The sequence below is a fragment of the Coptis chinensis genome, chromosome 2 (genome assembly GCF_015680905.1).
Source record: "Coptis chinensis isolate HL-2020 chromosome 2, ASM1568090v1, whole genome shotgun sequence".
Lineage (NCBI taxonomy): Eukaryota > Viridiplantae > Streptophyta > Magnoliopsida > Ranunculales > Ranunculaceae > Coptis > Coptis chinensis.
In genome coordinates this window covers 8500430-8511637 of record NC_141457.1, presented here as the reverse complement: position 1 = coordinate 8511637, position 11208 = coordinate 8500430, and the positions used below count along the sequence as shown (strand labels likewise).

The window sequence follows — 11208 nt, the reverse complement described above, 5'->3', positions numbered from 1 at the left end:
AGATTCATTCATTCATAATCAGGTAACAACAAAGTTTTCATACAGACTCTCTTTGACTCGATGAAAGACATTACTAACAGATAGAGGAACCACAGTCCCATTACAAGACAAGTCTGTGCCATTTCTACCAGCATATATACCATCCTTAGCCATTTTCTATAAAATCTTTGAGAACCACAGGATTTCCATGAACACTTGGCCAAGAGCCCAAGACTGATACATGACGACCTTTTGCTGTGTTTTAAAACTAAACCTGGTTTTAATACTTCCTCAATCTTACACACTCACAACAATAGGAGGCCGAAGTTTGTTCTCTCCCAATAACACTATAACAGCCTTACCATTTTGCATAAACTAGCCTTGGATGCTATGGCTATCAATATCAGTTATATCTGCCGGCGTTGATTAATTGCTTATAATTTGTAACCAGATTAGTTTTTACCGATTTTTAAAATTTTCTCACTGAACCGATTTAATCACTAAATTGACCTATTTCTCACTAAACCGAGAAAAAAAATTATTGAAAATATCGGTTTCCCACCCAAAAAAAATACGTAAATTAACAAATTCGATTTTTAAACCGTATTAATAATAATGGAACCTAATAAACACACAAAGCTAAGAGTTTACTTATTTTTTTCTTTTAACGAATGTTAAATATACAAATTATTGTATCATCTCTCTAATATATATTATCTATTGTCTCTCTCTCTTTATTTCTTTAAATATTTAACATAATTGTTGTATTTCTGTAGTATTCTAAAATTGAGTTGATTAAATATGATTATGAAAATTTGATATTTTCTGTTGCCTCTCGAATAACTATGTAGAAATATCTTATATGATTATATTATTATATATTTTGAAAGTGTCAAATATATATATTAAATTACCGATTAATCACCAATTAACCAATTAATCACTATTCGACCCATTAATTTCAAAAACCGATTTTAACTCTTAGCTTGGATGTTGTGTTCACATCATTCGGCAACCTCTAGCAGTAGTTTGAAAGGAGGGCTTCGTTCATATCTTAAGCTCTTGTAATCAAGTTTTCTTACTTGCACTGGCCCCCATCAACTACACGGACGGACCTAACCTTTGGTTCAGTGAGTCGTCGTACAATTTGTCGAGCTATAGAACACCTGGCAGTCAAAAAGACTATCATACCCCCATAGAAAAAGTCCAACGATAGACGTTTGTGTACCTCTCTAGAAAGTAGAAACCCTGCAGCCATTTTCCGTCACCTCTTTTTGTGACTAATAAAAAAAAAGAAAACACAAAATGGATCCAATGATCGACATCGGCTCAGCCGTGAACGAAATCCACCAAATCGAAAGTCTATGTATGCGCTGCGGAGAAAACGGGACGACAAAAATCCTCTTAACTCGAATACCACACTTTCGAGACCTAGTCTTAATGGCATTCGACTGCCCACACTGTAACGAACGCAACAACGAGGTCCAGTTCGCTGGCCAACTCCAACCCCGCGGCCGAACTTATCACTTACGCGTAGCGTCTTCCGACAAAAACACTCTCGACCGGCACGTTGTTAAATCGGATTCCGCTACGATAAAGATTCCCCACCTGGATTTCGAGATCCCACCTGAAGCACAACGCGGGACTTTGAGTACTGTGGAAGGGATATTAATGAGGGCGGTGAATGAGTTGGAAGAGTTGCAAGAAGAGAGGAGGAAAATTGATCCTGGGAAGGCCAAAGCGTTGGATGAGTTTTTAGTGAAGCTGAAAGAGTGTGCTTCTGGAGCGGTGCCTTTTGACTTTATTCTTGATGACCCGTCGGGGAATAGTTTTATCCAGAACCCATTCGCCCCGGCTCCGGACCCTCCCTTGAGTATTAAGTATTACCAAAGGACCAATGAGCAACAAGAGGCATTGGGTTTTCTTGTCGAGGCCAAGAACCAAGAAGGAAGTAGAAATGTTGTTCCTCATGGGACATTCGGGGCTGCAGCTACTCATAAGGCCATTGCGCATGGGAATAATGAGGATTTTACTACTGCATTGTTGAAATACTCAGCCCCTGAAGAGGTAATGACATTTCCATCAACTTGTGGACTTTGTGGTATACCATGTGAAACTAGAATGTTCGTTACTAAGATTCCGTATTTTAGAGAGGTTATTGTTATGGCTTCTACTTGTGATGGGTGTGGTGATCGGAGTTCGGAGTTGAAAGCTGGTGGTGATGTTCCTGATAAAGGAAAGAAGATAGTTGTTAATGTCAAGAATAGGGTTGATTTAAACCGTGATGTTATAAAATCTGATTATGCTAGTGTGACAATACCGGAACTTGATTTGGAGTTGGGAAGTGGTACTTTAGGTGGAATGGTTACCACTATTGAGGGTTTGATTACTCAGATTGGTGAAAATCTTGATAATCTAAATTCATTACATCTCGGGGATAGTACCACTGATGGGAAGAAAAGTGATTGGAAAGACTTCAAATCAAGGTTGAGTCAGCTTTTGGATATTGAGGAGCCATGGACTCTCATTATTGATGATGCTTTGGCGAGATCTTTTGTTCGCCGGGTAACTGATGTCATCGAAGATGATCATCAGCTGAACTTTGAGGATTATGAGAGGTCGTGGGAGCAAAACGAGGAGCTAGGCCTCAATGACATTGATACTTCTGCAGCTGATATTTATTATGATGACTCAAAGACGCCTAAATAAAGTGTGGGAGCAAAATATCAAAGGTTGGTGCATTTTATTTTATTAGGTAACATTACTTTTTCATACAATTTGTTTGTAATTCTTGATCATTTTTGTCGAGTATAACTGTAGTAACCTTTAAGAGCACAGCCTTACAGGTTCATAGTCCTCGTATCCCAGAGTCGATAAGTTGCCATGAAGCTTTTGCACCCTGATATCGTCCTTCAGCGGTGAAATCTTTCCTTAAAGACAGCGCGATGGCACTCGACGCGTCCTTGCTATTTTGTTCTCCAACATTTTTTGTATTAAATTTCCAACTATCTCTAAGTGCAGATGATACTCTCCTACCTACCCCCTCCCCTAATGCAGATGATACTTTCCTTCTTTGTCAATTTGATTCAATTTAAGCTAGAAACTCCAACAAGTTTTTTCCAGAATGATATCTCCTGACGGGTCATTGTATAAATTATTCTCATACCGTATTTCCTTTTTAATTTCCCATGATGACCTTTATGTTGCATTCTTTGAATCTGTGATGGTCGCGGGCTTTTAATCTAGTGGTATGATTCTCGCTTAAGGTGCGAGAGGTCCCGAGTTCAATTCTCGGATGCCCCATTGGTTTAAATAGGTTCCTCAGGATCTTTAAACTTTAAAGATCCTGAGGACATAGCTAATCAAACTATCATCCTTTCTTTACCTTCTCCTTCGCCAATTGGTCCTCTTTGATATCGTCCCTTTAAATCTTCAATGGGTCTATACAATCTTGTCGTTTGGTAGATAACGTTTGTCTCTCTTCCACTCAATTTTTCATCTGAGTATATATAGGCAATATGTCAAGAAAGGTCATAGGGTTAAACGTTGTGTTATAATAGTCATCATCCGGAGATAACTCAAATGATAATTATGCTTGATAGGCTGGAGGAGAAGTACTCCGCAAGGTTCTCCTCCCACCAGTTCCCCTCACATTATGCACTGCAAAACACCAGACCCGCCACTCTCTATATATATACTCTTTTTTATCTTTTTTACATTTTGATTTACTCTTTTGAATTAAAACACTATTTGAAATCTTCGATAGATTTTTTGTTGATGATTGAATGTAAATCATTTCTCAAAGCATTTTTTTTTAAAAAAAGCTCCATTCACTCATCAACTAGTAACAAATAAATCAGAGACCATCCCTCACTGGAGGGACTCTATCGTTTGGTAGTAAGGGAATTAAAAATGAGCTTACAGTAGCTGTGTCGGCCATGTTTACTAATGATTACATTGATAGACTGCTTTTGGTAGAATAGTCAGTTATTATCTCGAGTAAAGAAAATTAATGGCTTCAAGATCATCTATGGCGACAATTAGAATTTGATTTCTGCTTTAAACATGTCCACTGCTTAGATCCATTGTTTGTTGCTATATGACGAGGAAGGGGGAAAAAAAAGTCCTTGCCAAAATTGCCTAGTACTTTCCCTATCACAAGGGAGAAATCAAACCCGATGCTCATGTATGGTATTGCATACTTGTTCTTAGACTGTAGTTAGGAAATCTCTGACTATTTGGTTACCGAATGCAGGTCTTGTTAGTGAATGATCACCGATTACCCATGTTTGCCTTTTTGCAACCAAGCAACACTGAAGAGATTTTGCAGTTTGCACCATTACAAGTTCAGGCCGAAATGTCAAAGCATTCGTTGTGCAAATGTGAAAGCAAGTAAGCAAACTTTCTTTGATCAACATACCGAAAACAACTGTTCATATCCGAGTCTAAAGGCCCAGATTGGTATATTGGACTCGTGAAATCTCAACAAACGGTCTCATCGTTGTATGTCTTAAAAGCTTGCTTATCGTCTATTGACGCTTTTCTTTCATTTGTTTTCTCAAACAGAAACGACAGTGGAATATTACTCAATCACAAGTCTCATGGTTAAATACGAGAACGTTATAGGTTACTTCATTCCACAAAGTTAAAATACTCAACGACGCAATTTGCCTCATGTTAATCCATATATACTGAGACAATGAGAATGCAGAACATTCAATCAAAATTTCAATGAAAAACAGCTAACAAAACGGAACTCTTAGATTTTTCATTCACAAGTATTGTATCATTTTAAGGATTTCTTGATATCTATCTAATAAGATAGGGTTTTTTTTTTCCGTTACAGGACAAAATTATAATAAAAAACGGTCCAGATAATTTCTATCACCATCCAACCGATGCTATGTACCTCGTCAACCTCGAGATAAGAGTTCAAATTTACTTTTTGAAACGTACCCAGTCGCGAGTTTGAGTCAGAGTTCATTATTAATTTCGATTTTTTTTGGGTTAAATCTTATTAAAGATCGCTTATTATTAAAACTTGTGAGAGATCTAAATTCGATTGTGTGCTTCCGAAATCTCATCATCTCTCGACAAATTCAACATCTACGAGTAGTAAGCAAAAAAAAACTCTAGCTTTCAATTTCTAATATGAATTTATTGTGTGTGTGCATATATTTTATTTAAGAGGAAGTGATTAATTTAAATCGACCGTTCAGAAGTAGATGAAGACAATTTCTTACTTCGTTCCACTGGTGGTCTTACTTTTGTTGCTAAAGTCTACGGGCATTGCCGGTTTGTTACCTTTTTTTTTTTAATCTTTTTACATTCTACTTACATCGAAGTGTTCATTTGGATAATCCACTTCCTGTTATTAATGTCATTAGCAAGTTTTTGATGAAACTTGGTAACAAAATTATTTACTTCAGACAAGAAACCACCGATTCTCTTGAGCGTGTTTGTTTCGCTAGCAATGGTATATACTGGCTTGGTTGGTCGTTGAAAATGAATCACTTTATGGAACGTATATACTGACTGCTTTGTTGCCTTTATTTGTTATGTGGGATTTTTTTCTTATGTATTTGATTATTATTACTGTTGTATGTTGTGGCCTTTTTTTAGAGAGTGTGTGCAGAATCATTAAACATAGTATTAAATCAGTTGGTTTGTCTTTCGAGTTAGAATGAGATTGGTAGTGATCAGTGATTAGTAAACTGTGAGAATCAGTTGCCTACTTAATGGGAGTGTAGAGAAATGTGTTATTGTATAAATAAGTTATAAATAATTACTGAAATTGCCAATCAATTGTTCGCAAGAATGCTCTTGGATTGATGAGGTTGGAAACCAGTCTACCGATTTCATATTGAAAATTAAATTAAGGAGAAAAAAATTGGTGGAGAATATAGTGAACTATCCAACACTTCGTATTCAAACATTTATGTGGAAGGCCACATTATAAATTGAGTAAACACAAGCAAAGAACCATAGACAATATATACGATTCTTTAGTTCTCATGTTTTATTTGCAAGATGTACGTTATGATTTTTAACGTATTATATTGTGTAAAATATAAGTTACTTTTGTTTTCTGTCACGTGTTTTTTTTCTTGATTTTAGCTTGGGGACATAATAGGGTGAGGACGTGAGGCCAGTGAAGTTACACAGAAATGAAGGGAAATGAAGGGAAACCATGGGCTATATCTCTGTTAAGCTTGCAGACCGAAAAGGACCTAAAAGTTACATCTCTGAACTTAAAGTGGAAAGCAGCACTAAATGCGATACAAATGAAGCACTTCCAGCTCCAGGATTGGAAATTTACTCCTGGCCAGGTTAATGTGATGGGGAATATGGAAGAAATTCCAAAAATTATACCAATATGCAAGTTATTGGAACTGAAATGCCCTAATTTGATTCAGGAAGAGGTAATAGGTTGTCCATACCTTATTGATGTGTTGATACTACTCGCTCCTTAAGATTACTTCATCTTCAAATATCTATTTTTTATCAACAGAGGATGTTGCTCAATTAGATAACAGGCTTGGGTCGTTTGGAGATGAGTGTGACGAGAAAGAGAATGGTAGATTTCTTGAATATAGTTGGGAAAACATTGGAATCTTTGATGATCTTGACAACATGTTTAGGTAATACGACATACATCTTGGTTTCTTGATGCGTAATTTAATTACTACCTCTCAATACCTATTAACATTGGATTGGATCTTCTGGGCTTATCATGCAAATCGTTTTTAAGTGATGATTCTGCAGAAATGATGAACCTATATTTGGACGTGAAAGTCTTGGTGATGTAGAACTCTGGTCATCCTCTGCAGATCTATTCAGCAGTCCAACAAAGTCATTCCCTATATGCTCCCCAAATTTGGGTATGGCATGAATGCATTGAGTATGCCGGAACATGAAATGAACATGGAGTTTGTGCAACATGAAGACCACCCTCTGACCTCTGGCTTTTGTTGTCAGGTTTCATCTGAGTGCAACGGATTTAGTAGAATTAGTCCCAGGTGAAAAATTATGCGGAGTTTTCTTTATGGTTTAATGAGTTGTCTTATAGTTTTAGAAGTAATTTGTGTTATATATAAATATAAAGTTATATATCTTGGTATCGATCTATGAGGATTATATTGTTTTGATTTTCAAGTTATGATAGAATTTAGGTTTTTGAAATGTTGAAAATACAAAGACTGCTAGATTTTTTTATTTTTTATTTTTTTTTTGAAGACATTCTTCCCTTATTTTCCTCATTCTCATTCTGATATGTTGAATTAATGAATGTGTAAGGGATATGTGTAATGAGTTGGTGAGAAATGAAATGTATAGAATTGCATAAGCTCACTTGAGTATGCGCATGAAATGATTATGAAGTATAAAACTGTTAGAAATGGTTATATAATCGATTAAGTGCTACTATAGAGATGGTCTCTTGGGGTGTTATTCAAAAACAATATGTCTAGAGTGCCGACTGGCACGGACATTTACTAGTCTTTTAATACTACATGTGCAACATTACGCCCAGGGGGCCCCCATTACACCACCTCCAGGGTGGGCACCACTCCCACATATGTAAAGGCCACGCTTGGGTGTCCTATATCTTGACCTGCAAGTAGGGGTGTGCACGGGTCGGTTTTGGGCTAAAACCGACCACCAAACCGACCATATCGGTTTATACAATATTGTAACCGAACCGACCCGACCCTATAGACTCAACCGACCTGCAACCGACCCGACCATATTCTGTTCTAACCAATGCCTAACCAAAACTAACTGTTGGTCGGTTTACCCGATTATAACTGACCCAACCCCAAATTCAAAAGATCAATTGCAAACAAGCCACAGAGATTGAGTGGAAGTGACTGTCACTTCGAGGGCATTCAAACCTTTTAACTGATGGAACTAACATGTATATTTAGTCTGAAAACTTTACAGAAACTAAAGCATGTACTCTTGTTCAATATCCATTCTTTCTTTCTTTTTTAAATGGGTTATATCTGAAGTGGTTACGCTTTTGTTGATTTTTCAGAGAAAACGACCAGTTATGTTCCAACCGGTAGTGTGAATTCTTGCCTATGATTGATGAGGTTGGTTGATTCTTTAATTTTATTGGAGTGTAAATAAAATTTTGTAATGAGTACTGTTTGTAAAGTTATATAAAACTATGAAGTTAATGTTGTTTGGCTTTTGACAAAAATTATAGGTTTATAAAGCACTATAAGAGAAAACCAAATCAGTCCAAGGTGCTAAAGTGGAGAATAATAGGTTATGTGTATCTGTTCACTTCAGATGTGTTGATGAAAAGGTAGATTTCATTTCCATATCTTATATTTTATTTTCTCACGTTCTTCACCATGTGTGATTGTGTGTATTGTTATATTTGGAGTTAAAAGATATGAACCAAGTGTTTCACTGTGTTTACAGAGTTGGACTACACTAGCAGAGCAAGTTAGAACAGTGCTCAAAGAGTACCCAAAGCTTAGACTGACTCCAGGAAGGAAGGTAAGACACTAAGACATATGACATTATTTTCATTGGCCCCAAATTTTCTAATAATTTATATATTATTCCATAATAATGAAGATGCGTTTAAGGTAATCAAAACCCATGTACATTTTTGTGGTTATTATTTTCTGTGTCATTTTAGCTTTCTTTTGCTTACAAACTTATTGGTGTAAGATGGATTCCTTCTTATTTAGGTATTGCGCGATAGAGGACAAGGATTTGGCGTTCTTGTTTCTAAAAGTCCAAAAGATACAAATGCTTCTTATTCTCTCCAGGAACCAGCAAAAGTAAGATCTTAGTCATGCATCTATCCATGCAATTCTTTTGAACTTTTTCTTGTTTTGGGTCTATTTTTGCATGCTAATGTTATGGATTTTTTGCACTGGTTAGTCAAATGGAAGTGACTGTCACTTCGAGGGCATTCAGGGGTTTAGTTAGAAAGGAGATTTTACCCATCCATGAATGACAAATGATCAATGAGTGGGGGAGAAAATTAGTCTAGAAAAAAAGGCTATTCTCCTTTGTTTTTAACAGGCTTGGAGACCTTGTAAGTTGTAATTACGTATGTACAAGGGAAACTTTATCAACAACCTAGCCTAATCCCATTACCTGGGGTTCACAACATTACATTTGAAAATTGTAATTTTCCAATTTTCTAAAGGGATCAATATATAGCTCTTTATATATCTTTCTCAGTCTTTTGTCTCTGACTCTCTGTTAAATATTTTGCATTATGATGTTTCACTATGATATAGTTCAGCTTTCAGTGTATACTTTAGAAACTATATATCTATAATTTTGAATAGTTAAATACCACGTTTACGGGAATGTTGCAATCATATTATACGAAAGAATTTGTTCTTAATCATGTGCTTAATACAACTGATTGCAACCTGCAAAACAAACAGTGGGTTACAAAATCAACAGGAGCCAATAGTTTCTACAGAATTCCAAACGAAGGTTACAAACAACTGCAAAAATACTTTGCTAATAGTTCTATAATAGGAGTACGTGCGTCACCAGTTTACAGGAAAGGTGACCTGCTGACTGCTGTTTTACACTTTTACATTTCTCATAAGGAAAAAGAAAAAGAAATTTCATGTAGGAAAGGTGACTGCTGAATTGCTGTAAACTTGAATCCGGAACACAATTTCCTAAAAGCAAAGGGACCGCACGAAAGCAAATAGCCGAAATTCTTCCATCATATAGCCAAAAACCAATAGCATCCACAAAGGCCAAAACTATCCACACAAGCCACAGCTATCAAAACAAAAGCTATCCACATGATCTACATCTATCTGCCTAGCCACACCATCAAGCTCTACGCACAACTGCATTTCATAACAAACAAAAATAATCCAACTTATTCAAGTTCACAAATAGACATAGTGAATGAACTCCACAAAAAAATAAACTTAAAAACCTGATTACCAATCAATTCTCCGCAGCATTGGCAGCATTAGACTCAGAAGAAGTCGATCCAAATAATTCTGCAAAAAAAAAAAAAAAAACACAAGCATATACATACGTAAGTCGAACTACACAAATACATATTTTAACAGAAAAAATAACAATAGACTAAACATTGCAATGCAAATTATTACCTCCATCTAGTTTATCATATTGCTCGATATCATCCATTGACTGTCGAAGATTAATTGGAATTGATGGAGAACGAAGCCAATCTTGTGCACAAATAAGGGCTTCCACCATGTTAGGAGCTAACGAACTACGGAAAGGGTCAAGTATCGCCGCCCTTAAATCTGGGACTTCGGAAGCTACGGAAGATATCGAACCCCAAAACATCACGCATAACAAAGAGAAAGAAACGATACCTAGAAGCGTTGATCTTCCACCAACCCAAAATGTCAAACTTATCCCCACCAACTTCATTAGTTTCAACAAAATCCTCTCAACCTCGGACTTATTCGTAAAGTTATCTTCCTCTAGCAAGTGTTGCTGAAATTCTAGGACTAGTATAGTAGGATCTTGCTCATCATCATCAACATCTATTCGCTTGTCGTTTGGCTCCACGCTCACATCAATAGGTGGTGATTTGAAGAAGGATAGTGCCCAACATACCACTCATACAACGCAACCAAAGCATCTTTCACTTTCTTTGTTTCATCATTAGCTTTAGTTTCTTCATACAACTGTTTGAAGGAATACGGCACATACTTCATCTTGAAGCGGGGATCAAGCACAACACCAACATATAACAAAATGTTAATCTTATCCATATCCCAATATACGCAGCAAATGTGCATCCTCACTTCCATTAAACTGAATCAATTTCTTCTGAACAATTAGAATTTCACTAAAGAAATTATTCGAGGTAACATAACGAGAACCTGAAAATCGCAATGTTGCCTTATAGAAAACTCTTAGAAATTTCACAAATAATCTAGCACTATTCCAATCAGTTAAGGTTGGAGGCCCTTTAATCTTGTCATCATCAAAGTAAAGGGTGTATTGTGGGTCTTCAGGCTCCAATATCTCAAAGGCACTTTGGAACTTCTCAAAGAACTTCTAACATCATGAATGTCGATTCCATCTAGTTGCCACATCTAAGCATAAAAATTTGGTGCACTCTATTTGTTCTTCCTTCACACACTCCTTGAACCTCGCCAACCTAGATGGAGATGACCTCACATACCTCAACTGCGATGACGCATCTTTCGGAAAATAGCATCATTAACATCTTTCAAGCCATCACAA

At 36.5% G+C, this 11208-nt stretch overlaps 1 protein-coding gene and 1 non-coding gene across 4 annotated transcripts; both read left to right on the top strand.

The window, feature by feature from the left end:
- The first annotated feature begins 1194 nt into the window (after positions 1-1194).
- On the top strand, positions 1195-9178 carry LOC147514705 (uncharacterized). 3 transcript variants are annotated; one of them, XR_015209367.1, is made up of 9 exons: positions 1195-2711; positions 4235-4371; positions 6097-6401; positions 6491-6620; positions 6731-6998; positions 8015-8072; positions 8189-8290; positions 8410-8487; positions 8685-9178. XR_015209367.1 is itself a non-coding variant. In XM_086584794.1 (2 exons), exon 1 carries the CDS (start codon positions 1285-1287, stop codon positions 2686-2688), a length of 1404 nt encoding a protein of 467 aa, XP_086440920.1. In that variant the 5' UTR covers positions 1195-1284; the 3' UTR covers positions 2689-2711; positions 4235-4614. The 3 variants fall into 3 exon arrangements, 1 of the variants encoding a protein (XP_086440920.1); XR_015209364.1 differs by lacking the exons at positions 6097-6401; positions 6491-6620; positions 6731-6998; ... (2 more) ...; positions 8410-8487; positions 8685-9178 and adding an exon at positions 4546-4614; XM_086584794.1 differs by lacking the exons at positions 6097-6401; positions 6491-6620; positions 6731-6998; ... (2 more) ...; positions 8410-8487; positions 8685-9178 and having other exon boundaries at positions 4235-4614.
- Positions 3211-3282, top strand: TRNAL-AAG (transfer RNA leucine (anticodon AAG)). Its single transcript has one exon. It is a non-coding gene; the product is annotated as a tRNA-Leu (tRNA).
- Positions 9179-11208: the final 2030 nt, after the last annotated feature.

Excerpts from the sequence above, each read along its gene's own strand:
- LOC147514705 (XM_086584794.1), top strand. The coding sequence starts at position 1,285 with ATGGATCCAATGATCGACATCGGCTCAGCCGTGAACGAAATCCACCAA.